Source organism: Notothenia rossii, assembly GCF_949606895.1.
Source record: "Notothenia rossii genome assembly, chromosome: 1".
In the NCBI taxonomy this organism is placed as follows: domain Eukaryota; kingdom Metazoa; phylum Chordata; class Actinopteri; order Perciformes; family Nototheniidae; genus Notothenia; species Notothenia rossii.
The window spans coordinates 75,628,315-75,642,348 of NC_136912.1; the positions used below are offsets into that span (position 1 = coordinate 75,628,315).

General features: G+C 39.0%; 1 protein-coding gene across 1 annotated transcript; it reads right to left on the bottom strand.

Moving 5' to 3' along the window:
* Window positions 1-615: 615 nt before the first annotated feature.
* On the bottom strand, window positions 616-12,917 carry mpl (MPL proto-oncogene, thrombopoietin receptor). The gene is made up of 12 exons (XM_079676989.1): window positions 12,686-12,917; window positions 12,326-12,446; window positions 11,031-11,200; window positions 10,597-10,754; window positions 10,097-10,241; window positions 9,861-9,975; window positions 9,477-9,637; window positions 8,771-8,913; window positions 3,252-3,411; window positions 3,031-3,112; window positions 2,793-2,880; window positions 616-1,501 (listed from the first exon to the last, which is right to left on the bottom strand). Exons 1-12 carry the CDS (start codon window positions 12,786-12,788, stop codon window positions 1,079-1,081), a joined length of 1,869 nt encoding a protein of 622 aa, XP_079533115.1. The 5' UTR covers window positions 12,789-12,917; the 3' UTR covers window positions 616-1,078.
* Between the last annotated feature and the right edge of the window lie 1,117 nt (window positions 12,918-14,034).

Below are 14,034 nucleotides of genomic sequence, written 5' to 3' on the forward strand. Positions count from 1 at the left end.
TTACAAATGTAATTTCAATTCATATTTTGTTTATGGTTTTGACATTATCTTAACACAAATAAAGCTCAAGGAGGGTAGGAAGGTTGGTATAAATCAGGAGGATTCATCAACAAATGTAAAATCGAACTGTTTTTTAATTGTTGTGTTGTGTAGAATAACCTAGCAATTTCTCAGTAAGGACTGGCTATGACAACCCAGAGGCAACCCATTTCTGCTGATCTCTGCTACCACCTAGTGACACCTAAATTGTAAGGCAGACATAAATAGGGTCTGCATCTAAGCTCAAGACAGTCCAGTTGCTGTGTGATAGTAAGCATGACAAGCTGCTGTCTAGCAAGCTGCTCAAATCAGTTCAAATGTCCATGCTTCTCCTATGTTTTAGTTTGACATTTACGTTACGTTAAGTGCCTTCACAGAAAATGCAAAAAACTGTATTGCCTGTAATACAAACCCTCAAGATATAATGTAATGAATAATGAACTAAAAGCTTGTTTTGTCTTTTACAAGCAAACACTCAAACCTCAAATAGGACTCAGAGGAATCTACAATAAATATGTATAGAATATACCAATATAAAACAAACCGTATCAATGAATAAGATCTACAGAAAAAAAATATTTTCCAGATGCAGATAATTTATTTAAAAAAAAAGTACATTCACAAAAAAGAAGGTATTTTTACATATTTCATATTTTCCTATGAATGTTTAAACATAAAATTCAAACTCAAAACATTCACATCATGTTATATTCCCAATCCCTCATACTTTTTTTGATAGTCTAACCCCAGAACAGTAAAACATGGTAATTATGTTAACAGATACAGTACCAAACAATACAGTCACTGAGTGTATCCTGGATCTACTGTTCTCTCTAGTGGATATAAAGACACAGCAGTATTATGTACAATTACAAATATAAAAACAATATGATATGCTTAACTATCTACAACAATTATAGAAATGTTGAATATATGGTAAAACGGTCTAGTTTGAAGCCATAACTGCTATGCTTTTATGTCAATACGAAGGTTTAAATCTAACCTACACAAGTGGATACAAAGAACCTTAATTGTACATTTAGCTACAGGGGATATTAGTATAGAGGTTGCCTGGCCCCCTTGCATCAGTGAGCTTGCAGTCGGGTGTGTCTGCAGACAGAGGAAGGTAGGAACGGTTCAGTAAGTCACTGCCTGAGCAGGCGGTCAGACTGACTGAGAGGAGCTCATCACTCACCCCTGGACTGTCTTTCGGTCCAACCTCCTCGTAGACATACTTGTTTCCTTTTGGGCAAAGAATGATACTGTCTTTGTTCAGAGTCACATAATCTGAGAAGACTCCGGTCCCTTCAATCTGTCCTCCACTGCAGAGGTGTCTCTCTGACAGGAGCGGGGTGCATCCCTCTGAGGGCTTCCCCATGACTGAACCCTCATCTTCAGAAATGATCTCCAGCACAGAAGACGTGGTTTCCTCAGAGCATTGCTTTGCTGTTATTGGTGGATTCTGTAGCACAAATAGCAACATGTTAACACTGACACGATATTCATGTTATATTTTTAATTTATTTTTTCACCTATTCAATGTACACTGAACAAAAATATAAATGCAACACTTTTGTTTTTGCTCCCATTTTTCATGAGATGAACTCAAAGATCTAAAAAAAATTCTATATACACAAAATAACCATTTCTCTCAAATATTGTTCACAAATCTGAAAAAATCTGTGATAGTGAGCACTTCTCCTTTGCCGAGATAATCCATCCCACCTCACAGGTGTGGCATATCAAGATGCTGATTAGACAGCATGATTATTGAACAGGTGTGCCTTAGTTTGGCCACAATAAAAGGCCACTCTGAAACGTGCAGTTTTGCTTTATTGGGGGGGTCTGGGGGGGTCCGAAAAACCTAGGGTTAAACCCTAACCCTAACCCTAACCCTAACATGTCACCCATTGAGCATGTTTGGGATGCTCTGGATCGGCGTATACGACAGCGTGTTCCAGTTCCTGCCAATATCCAGCAACTTCGCACAGCCTCAGGGTCTGGGGGGGTCCGAAAACCAGTCAGTATCTGGTGTGACCACCATTTGCCTCATGCAGTGCAACACATCTCCTTCACATAGAGTTGATCAGGTTGTTGATTGTGGCCTGTGGAATGTTGGTCCACTCCTCTTCAATGGCTGTGCGAAGTTGCTGGTTATTGGCAGGAACTGGAACACGCAGTCGTATACGCCGATCCAGAGCATCCCAAACATGCTCAATGGGTGACATGTTAGGGTTAGGGTTAGGGTTTAACCCTATGGTGTTCGGACCCCCCCAGACCCCCACAATAACGCAAAACTGCACGTTTCAGAGTGGCCTTTTATTGTGGCCAGCCTAAGGCACACCTGTGCAATAATCATGCTGTCGGATGGATTATCTCGGCAAAGGAGAAGTGCTCACTATCACAGATTTTTTCAGATTTGTGAACAATATTTGAGAGAAATGGTTATTTTGTGTATATAGAAAATGTTTTAGATCTTTGAGTTCATCTCATGAAAAATGGGAGCAAAAACAAAAGTGTTGCATTTATATTTTTGTTCAGTGTATGAACACATTTCATGTCATTACAATTATATATTATATACCTCTATATTTATATTGTATCTTTATGGCTAAATTAGTAATGAACCCAAACCATGTTTCACTGGGGGAAAATATGTTATGTTCAAGTGATGCAATGTTGCATACACGTTTCTTAGATACACTTGTAACCAAATGGCAAATGCAGCATGTTAAATAATGTAGATAACTTACCCATCTCTGTTCGTCGAGGTCTGTCAGAAAACCTTGGAGGACTTTATCAAGGTTAGGCACTGGTGGCCAAAAATACAGCTTGAGCTTACTACAGTATAAACACACATAGAGCAAAGATGTAAAGAAAAAGATAAGAAATGTGGAAATTCATCATAATATTATCAATATTTTTTGGTCTCAAATTATTATTAGTCCTCAAAATTATTAAATCTTAAAAGATGAGGAACAACAGTCCTACCGGAGGTACGTGGGAGACAAGGAGATGACAATGATGGCCATTATCAGCAGGGCGACAGGGATGGACAGAATGAGCAGTGTGCCTGTAAATGTGATTTAAACAGCAATTAGGGTTTGATTTAATCAGAGCAACACACACAGACTAAAAATGTACTCCTATTTTGTTGTGACTTTTACAAATAAATGTGTGTGAGATCTTTGTCAGTCTCAGTATGAGCTTACCTGCGTCAGCAGGGGTTTCACCAGTCAGCACATCTGACCAGTCACTCCAGTGGCCTGAGTAAATAACCCCATTAGGTTTAGCTCTGATCTTAACACTGTACTGACTTCCTGGCGGGACCTCCAGACATGCACCGGTCTCAGGACCATTTACGAACACCGTCTGTGAAAGGAAGGTGGATTTCACTTTTAATGTAAAGAACATACATGACAATCTTAGTGATTATGTGCTCCTTGTGCATTCCCCCACAATTTAGCAACTTTCAATAATGCCTTTAAATGCAATTATTTTCCATTCACTGAATACTGTTTTATCTTCACAACATTTTCTTCTTCAAGTTTCTCCACATTCCATTTTCTTTTAAACCAATGCAATGGGTCATTTTGCTAATTTTTCACTAGGCATTCGTCACTGAATGTATCATTGAATAATGCCTTCTCTGGTGCCATCTGGTGGTTATATGAGCAATGAAACTGGCACCAACGATAACCTGCTGTAGCATAGCCACCTGTAGCCCTAATTAACTGTATGTATAGTTAACCCTTTGATACACAAGTTATGAGAACCCCTTCTAAGGGACAACATGTAAGAAACGACACACGCATTGGCTTCAGCTGATATTAAAATGCATTTATCTTAACTATCCCCCTTATTTAAAGCAGTATTTTGTACCCTACTCACCAAATCATCAAGTTAGACATTCTGTTCAGATTTATTTCTCTGTCCCCTCTGCTAAAAAATTGATTGGCAAAAGAGCGTTCATGTTCAAAGCCCCAACTGACTGGAATACTTTACCTGCTGCTATTAGATCTCTTGCTACATTGGGTATATTTAAACATGCATTGTTATCTCACTTTCAACTGGTCTGTACTTGTTATTAACTGATATCGATGAAACTGATTTGCTCGACTCTCTCAAATTGTAATGATTGTGTGCATTGCTTGAATTTCACTTAACAGACTGTATGTGGTTTGTCTTGTGTGTCATGTTTTGCATTTTGTCTTTTTGTTTATGTATGTCTGTAAGTGGTTGCTATTGTCGGGACCCCCTTGAAAACGAGATGGTGCATCTCAAGGGGTCTATCCCAATGAATAAAAATGTCTATATATGGGTAAAAAATGACCCGTATTGACTTACAATGTTATTTCATGCATGGCTGAGTGTTTCTTACGCTATATTTTTGGAAATCAATTTATTTAATAATTTAATATTCCAAGTATTCATTTAATATCTTGTTTTTGATCACCACACATCATTATTTTCATTCTAGCTTTCTTAATTTAGGAAATAAAACGGTTTTTGTATTTCTACATCAAGTTTGCATACATGGGTAAAAAATGAGCCATGTATGCAAAACATCCTATAATAATAATAATGATGTTATAAATAATTATTTTATCAGTGATTTGGACCAAACATTACATGTGGCTGGGTGGTGTGTGTGTTTAGTCTTTTTAGCCCACATCTTTCCATTGCCCCTGTAATGTGCTTTTGGAGGTGGCATCCATGCATCTCTTTATACACTATATACACAAAAGTATTGGGCCACCTACACATTACACCTACAGGAGCTTTGGTGACATCCCATTCCAAATTCATAGGCATTAATATGAAGTTGGTCCCCCCCTTTGCAGCTATAACAGCTATCCCTCATCCACCAAACATTACATTTGGCACAATGCAGTCAGGCAGGTAACGTTCTCCTGGCATTTGCCAAAGCCAGACAGGTCCATCAGACTCCCAGATAGAGAAGCATGATTGGTCACACAGAACACGTTTCTACTGTTCTATTGTGATTGTAGTAAAGTGTTTTTATTACATGTTCAGCACTTTGGCTCGATCAAAAATATTTTTTAAATGTGCTATATATTTAAAACTTGATTTGATTTGATTTACTGCTCCAGAGTCCAGTGGCGGCGTGCTTTACTCCACTCCATCCGACGCTTGGCATTGTGCTTGGTGATGTAAGGCTTGATGCAGCTGCTCGGCCATGAAAACCGACCAAGTTTTGGTCTGATATTAATGCCAGAGCTGGTTTTTTAACTCTGCAGTTATTGCAGAGCTTTGGCCACTTTTTGGCTAGTCTGCTCCTCAGCACTCCCCCCACCCCCCCACAACACTCTGTAACTTTACTTGGTCTGCCACTGAGTTGCTGTAGTTCCTAAACGTTTCCACTTAATAATACCACTTAAAGTTGATGGTGGAATATATCGGAGAGAAGACATTTCACAAACTGACTTGCTGCCACGGTGACATCCTATTACAGTGCCACGTTCAAATTCAATTTGGACTCTTTAGAACGACCCATTATTTCACAAATGTTTGTAAAGGCATACTGCAGGGCTAGGTGCTTGGTTTTATACACCTGTGGCAATGGGAATGAACAAAACACCTGAATTCAATGATTAAGAGGAGTGTCCCAATAATGTTGTCTATATAGTGTATGTGGCATGACAAGCTCTTTGCCCAGCTCCTTGCTGAAAAGCCGCCGTGCATTGGTCTAACCACCCATGTAATCAGGGTGAAGACTGAGTAGGCATTGAGGGTGGCAACATCGAGCACATTGTGCCAGAGCATCATGGGCCTCCTCTGTGTTCTCTGCTTGCATGTGTAGGTGCGAACCATCTGATCCATTGTGTCCACTCCTGATTTTGTTTTGTTATAGTACCGGATCACTTCTGGTTTCTTCTTTACACTGTTGTCATCCACTGCTCTGTCATCATGCATGGTGCTCAGCAGGACAACACATTTCCCCTTTTCGGCACATACTGTAGCTCACCATGTTCATGTTGCCACTGAATCCAGATTTTGAGCTATGCGTCAAATTTGGATGGCTTCATGACAGGCGGTATGTCCGGCTTGTTCTGGTGAAGAGTCCCCACAATTGTCAGGTTCTTCTCAAGGAGCTTTTCAGCAAGAGGGATACTGGTGAAGACGTTTTCCATTGTGATGTAGCGGTATATAATAATCATACAGCAGCATTTGTCCAGTTCCTCCTGTGTAATTTGACATAGACATGAAGTCTCTTCCTCACTAGTAATGGATGACAAGGTCAGGTAATGTTCAAATATTATGTGCTGTTATCTTTCACAAGATATCAAATATCTCCTTAGGTAAAAATAAGTTTAAAATAAGACTTACATGAATCAGTCGTGCAAAAGCAGCCTGTTGAGTTGTGACAAGTTTGGCATGTGAAAAGTTGTCCACGTTAAACATGTTCCTAACTGCAATTGTTTACAAATAAAAGCTTCCTATCAAATTCCATAGTGAATACATGTTTGGTCCAAATCACTGCTAAAATTATTATTTATAACAAAATTATTATTGTAGTATGTATTTATTAATGTGAATGCTGTTTACAGCATTCCACTATAGTTCTTCGATTCTTTAATCATCTTCTTATTTCACTGAATAGTTTGGCTTTCAATAACTTCAGCATACTTTCAGCTCCAGAAACCATTCAAATATCAAGCTATTCAGCCTTTTCAGCACATGATGGGAAACTTTCAACTTTTTCAAAATATTTTATACTTTTTGAAATATTCAGCTTTTTAAACTCTTTTTTTTAACATGGAACTCAATGGGAGGAACCTTCAAATCCTCTTTTAACTACACCGTGCACCAAATGCTAGTCCTTCCCCATACTTTCAGCTAGAGACTTCATTTCAACTTTAAAATGATCACAAGACCTTCAGCTATAGAACTCGTTATTCATATTTTTCATATATTTGACACTTTTTGAGATATTTAACTTAGTTTGGAGCTTGGTAAAGAGGCCTTCTTCAGATTTGAACATTCGTGTGTATTGAGCAGCTCGTTAAGTGGAGTGCTTGAAATTTGCCCAAAAACGTTTTAAACCTCCCATAATTCCCAAACCCTAAACTCCTCAGACATCATTTTTCAAGAAAATTTAGGAAAACCTGTCCTACGTTGAAAAATTTAAAAAAATAAAGAAAAATAAATAAACAAAATGACTCTTGAGGGCATGAAGAGACAAAAACTTGTCAAAAAGTCCACCTAGCTCCCAATAGACTCCCATGTTAAATTTGTCCGTGTCTTTCTTCAGAACAGAGAGAAGTAAACTTTAAACAAACTGCTCCCATCTCCACATTTTACACACAAAACCCCCCCAAAAACATATTTCAGTTCATTGGGGTTCCCTGATGCTCACGGTCTGTTAACGTTTTTGATAGGAGCCATAGTTTTTGAACAGGTGGCAACATTTTCAGATATAATCCTCAATGCATTCTTAATGAGACTCAGTTCTGCAGTTGGTTACCATGGTGTTGATGGGCAGATTGGGCCCACACACCTGAGTGACATCATCTAATCAGAGCAGACACGCCCAAAGACAGACTGGAGGTTTGTATTATTATTTTTTCAACAAAAGTTAGAAATGAAAGAGGTTTATCTCTCATTCAGAACAATGGAAAGGTTCTCCTTTCACTGCACATCTCCATGGAAACCTTTGATCTCTGGGCTCACGTACACAGGTGTTTAATAACGTTGTCACCATGGTAACCTCTGATCTCTGGGCTTACACACACAAAGTTGTTTGCAAATTAATATCTAACTCCTTCAGCCTACTTTCTGCTACAGAAACCATTCAACTATTAAATTATTCAGCTATTTCAGGACATTGAGGCTATACATGTTGTTGTTTATACCTTTTTCCAACCTTTTCTTTTAAATATTAAGCTTATTCACTATTTTTCCTACTCTTCCAGTTTAACATTTCACTTTCAAGTTTTCAACAAAGTCATTGCAATGCATTTGAGCTGTAACAATTTGGATTCAAATCATTTTCCTTTTCTGCATTTCCCCTCTAAGTTCAGCAACACACTTCCTTTTTTAGCTAAAAGCAACTACAGAGACCATTCAACTAATACAAATATTCAGTTTTTTCTGCATTTTCAGCTAAGTTCAACAACAAATGTTCACAGTTTACTCCATTCGCACGCATTTTCTGCAGGAAATGCATTTTCTAGTTTCATTTTTATCACACTTGCATACATGGGTCATTTTTTACCCATGTATGCAAACTTGATGTAGAAATACAAAAACAGTTTTAGTTCCTAAATTAAGAAATGTAGAATGAAAATAATGATGTGTGCTGATCAAAAACAAGATATTAAATGAATACTTGGAATATTAAATGATTAAATAAATTGATTTCCAAAAATATAGCTACAGTAAGAAACACTCACCCATCATGAAATGACATTGTAAGTCAATACGGGTAATTTTCGACCCATGTTGTACCTTAGAAGGGTAGTGATACAAAAATGATTTTTATTCAAAAATTAAGAAAGGAAAAATGAAAGTAAGAATTTGTGATGATCATAAACAAACTGGAATTTTGAATTGTTAAAGTAATTTGTTACAAAGATATTTACAATTAAAACTCCTTCGGGTAACTTTTGACCCATGTTGTGTATCAAAGGGTTAAACATATTAAACAATAACCATTATTGAATAAGAAAGGAAAAGCATGTGTGTGTGGCTGTGAATCACATCTTACCATCCATGCTTCACTCCCTCTCATCTGGTAGCCCACTTCATACTGTAGGTGGGCCGACAGAGCCTGAAGAGGAGTTTCCCATTTTAGGAACAACTTGTCCTTCTCTGATGCTCCTCTCAGATGACATGGTGGGGATGATTTGACTAAAAAGCACAAACAATTTGTCCGTAAATAACATCACAAGACCAAACTTTCTCAAAGGCATGAGGGAAAAAGGTGAAGAAGAAATGTGGTAAAAGCTAGTAGCTACTGTACTTAGCTTATCGTACTTGACTGAAAATGCTGTCTGCTGAAAGTAATACAGATAAAGAGCTCAGATACCTGTATTTCTAGCCTATAGTGGACTAGATGAGCTATTGGGAGAACTTTCTAAGAAGGCTATGTTCATGACTTGTGAGGAACTTAAAAGGTCTGATAAAAAAATATTATTGTGAAATATTTTTAAGCAAATGTGATATTGAGAACCTGGTTTTATGATAAAGGCAGATATACTATATGACCACTAACTAAGCATGCAACGGTTTTAAAATGACTGGTTCGTTTATGTCTTACACAGTTCACTGAAAATCTACCTCTGATGAACCTTTGCCTCCAAAGAATTATTTACACAGATATGTTTTCACGTTTTATAAAGAGAGTTAAAGAAAAAACAATTTGCCTATCCAAAATAAACAAAGAGGAACAAAGATGAACAAAAATCCCTCACTGCTGTTTCTGAGGGTGAACTCTGGAGGAAAGAAGGTCCTGTTGAGTCGAGCGGAAGAGCTGCAGAGCTTCACCCTGACTGCTCTGGACTCTTCTCCATGGAAACGGCACATTTCAGTCAAGCCCCCATCTGCGAGACACTCGGTCCAGATCAGATCTTTACTGTATAAGGGTCATAATATAATCAGATGACCACATGTGTGGTCATCTTGTTTTGGTCTGCACAGAGAGTGAAATACATTTGAAAGAACGATGTCCCTGAAAGTGATGTGGTTGCTGTTTACTGTGAAGGATGTAATAAAAAAACCAGGTTGATATTTCTATAAAACATGTTTTAGCATGCACATATGAGGACTTTTAAAACTCAACGATGTAATGTATGTACCTGATATCCATCTTGTAGAAAAGCTTGTAATCCTTCTCTTTACCATATCTGCTCCCATTCCATTGGCAGGTGATATTTTGCAGGTCAGATGTGTAGCACATTAGTGAAATATCATCTGAAACAAGAGAAAAAATGTGTTATTCAAGTGTTGCACCTGTGACAGAAGCGTTCACAGGATGAGATGCTGTGCTATGGATAACAACAGCTTCACCCTCTTTGTTCGCATCTAGTCTCACCTGCACTTTGGGGGACCACAGCTCGCGCCAGGTTGGACCAGCTGCTCCAGTGTCCTGCATCTGGGTTTAAAGCATATTTTACAGCAACTTGGACATCAAGCTCCTCCCCTGGAACCAGAGAGTCCAGTGTTTCACCCTCCTTTGCCTGTAGAAAATCATTTACAAAATGTAAAAAAATAAAATTGCTGTTTGGTTATTATATTTTTTTTACTTATTTGTTTTACATTTTTATGGCATACTATAGTTTTTCATTTTAATACCCTTTAAGCATACTTTAAAATGTAAATATTGTATTTGTTGTGTAATGAAAAAAAAACGTTGGCATTGTTCAAATTGCTCTGTAACAAGTCTTAGTTGCCGTGATGAACAAAAGTACATCACACTAACCTGAATACTGGGGATATCAACACTTACATGATATATAAACTGTATTAATGTTCACACTCAGTAAGTGTGAGATAAAATGATATAATTGATTGATTAAAAATACTTGTTTGTACCTCCTTAATCTTCACTCCCAGCTCCTTGGAAGAGTATCGAATCCTGTACATCACGTCATCTTTCAAGTGTTGTGAGACCTTTGTCCGCCATGAAACCTGCAGCTGTCCTGCTTGGCCATTTTGGTGTAAAGACACATTGAAGGGGGGATCCAGAAGGACTAGAGGCAAGACAGTGATGGGAAAAAGGAAATTAATAAAATACAGAATTTAGTAAAACACTTCACTTGTATGTATCCAACAGGTGAAGACTAGGCTTGCTGTCTTTGTTCTTAACTTATTGACAGGAAGTCTCAGCAAAGACAAAGGACCCCCTGAAAAAACTGAGGATACCTATGATCAGCTGACTCATTGGCTGTTTTCAGTTACCTAACAAGCCATCTCCTCTTTTCTCCCTCCCCCTAAGAAGAATTATATTGCAAAAGGAAACGTCTTACAGTGGTCCTCCACGGAGACAGTTCTTCTGTAGAGCCTGGTGTTGGTGTCGCGCTCCACCACTTCAAGGTGTGTTTCCACAAATGACCACACATCCGATTCAGGAAATGAGCAGATGTGCAGGAAAGTTGCCGCTTCTATTTTTTGGACAGACATTTCACACCTTTTCTCTCTAGATTAGAACAAATGACAGACACAGTAGAAAAGGTGTATATTAATCAGTCAATCAGTCAATCAAGGAAGAAAAAGGGTTAAATTATAGACACAACAAAAATAAACAAGTCATTTAAAGTAAAAGGTTTTGGTTGACTTAAAGGTCCCATCATATGCTTCCGGGTGCAGGTTGACGTCACTAGGTCCAAATGGACCAATCCGCACACACTCACTCAACGTCCCGCCAACACGGCACCCAGACCCCACGCAGCATTCTCATCGGTTTGTCATTACTGGTGTTATTTTCTGGTTGCTAACAAACGCCATTGTAAAACATAAAAACTGATGTTTAGCTGTAACGGTGGTGGACTCATCAGAACAGAGTGGGCGAGCTGACCAATCAGAGCACAGTGGGCTCACAGGGAGGGGGGGTCAGGAGCTCCAACAAGCCTGAGCTAAGCGGAGCTCCGCACACACACTCACTCACTCAGCCTGAGCTCCGCGGAGCTCCGCAAACACACTCACTCACTCAGACCCCACGCAGCAACCAGGAAACGACACCAGTAATCCACCTCACACTGTCCGCTCCTCGAGCCCCACAGGGCGGAGCAGCGAGCCCCGCAACGTCCCGCCAAAACGGCACCCAGACCCTACGCAGCATTCTCATCAGTTTGTTATTACTGGAGTCATCTTCTGGCTGCTAACAAACGCCATTGTAAAACATAAACACTGAGTTTCAGCTGTAACGGTGATTGACTCATCAGAACAGAGTGGGCGAGCTGACCAATCAGAGCACAGTGGGCTCACAGGGAGGGGGGGTCAGGAGCTCCAACAAGCCGTTTAGGACAGAGAGAGAATACACATACTATCCAGAGATGCTGTATGAGAAACCAATGTGAGTTTGGAACATTGAAAAATGTAAATCTATTCTAGTAGACCTCAACAATGGAATTATGATCAGTAGAAATGGCCATGACATGGGACCTTTAATATTACAATTCCCCAAGACCTTTTGTAGAACACGGTAAAGAAGACAGTTTATGATTCAGAAAAAATGTAAGGAAACGTATCTACTGTTTAAATCTTTTGAGACTCTCATAGTCACTAAACATACAAAACACAATACGTGTACTGTCTAAAATACCTGTAAACAGTGTAGAGTAAATCATATGTCCTGTTGTCTGCAGTCTCAAAGAAGCAGGTGAAATCCTGCTCAGTCCGGGCGAAACATTTAGGATCCTTCTCATCCTTTAAGAGCAACACATCTGCTCCAGAAATAAAAAACATAATGCATGAGCATGGAATAAAGCACGCACTCCACAATCAAACAAGATGGCATCTCTTGACTTGCCCCAAGGCTTTTGGGGCTCTGTTTCACAAAGTAAAACCTAATTTTTTCAGCGGCAGCAGACACATTAAGACTTTAAAAGAGCTGTTAATTGGACTGAATTAAAACCGATTCAACTTGAAACTCATTTTTGAAAAGAGTAATCTTTACACCTACCTTCCCTTGACAGATGATTGACAGTTTTACAATGTAGCCCAGGCACAAAGCCCACTTGTATCCAAAGGCTGAGGAGTATCCGCCACCTGCAGTGCAAATCCATGGTAGATAGAGATATTATGTATGTTAAACCACCATGGCACCTAAACTAACACAACACATGTTTGTGAAGGTACATTGTGTGTGCTGTAGGTCATGCTCGTGTTGGGCAGGGTTTAACAGTGTTGAGGGGTTGGATAAGAGCGCTGAACTTGAAGCAGGAAGCTGGCTTTTTGTAGAGTGGAAGTAAACAACAAAAAAAGCAGTTTGTTAACTGTAATGATAGATATTCCACATTTCAAGAGATAAAATCTGAAAACCAGAAACATTTAAAACCAGATAATAAATTATTTGACCAAGCCCAGCAAAATGTGTTCCTTAATCAATTTATATTAACCATTTTTAATTAAACCTGCACACATTAAATGCATGTTTTATTCCAAGGGTATAAAACTATGACTTCCTCAGGAATGCACAACAGGATTGGGTGTTAACCACCAGATAATGTGGACAATTATAAAAACCAATACCTCTGGAGAAACCTCAACATTACCAAACGTCCCACCCTCTCTACCTTACCCTTATTTTATACCAGAATAATTCCCAGTATAAATTACATTCCAATGTAATGATCATTTTTGGTCTCCATATTCGGGTTGCACTACATTTCTCACAGAGATATGGTGAAGAAGCCTTAGATATTCTTTGATACATCTTTAGGTACATGATCTAGCTAAGTTGCTTGCTAGATCAAGCAACTTAGCAACTCAGATGTAATTTAACTTGGAAGCATGAAAACATAATTTTCACTTTTGACATTCGGCAAATTGGGGAAGTGGAAAAATGTGAAAATTGAATTGGAATTTTCCCTGGAAATGTTTCCGTAACCAAAACACTTTATACTAAAGAAAGCAGATACATGTATTATTAATTTCAAAATAATGTTTGCCTTTTCATAATTCTAGATCAGGGAATAGGAAACCAAGAGCTGAGGTCACATGGGGGTCTCACTGGTGCTGGGTCTTCGTGTGGGAGTCCTCAGGAAGCTGGCCCACTCACACCATGTTTGACAGACAGCTCTGTGCCTGCGGTTGGTTTGTGGAGGAAACCCAGTGACAGATCAGCTCAGAGCAGCAGGGCAGATCAGTGTTCCTGAACTCAGCAAGGACACTTTGGCCCCCAGCAGCCTGGCCTGTGGTTTTCCACCCCGCTCACTACTGAGCAGGCAGGAACAACAACAACAACAAAAACACAATAATCTTTGCCTGAGTCCAAATACTCAGTGTGACCGCATTTTATAACTGGAAACT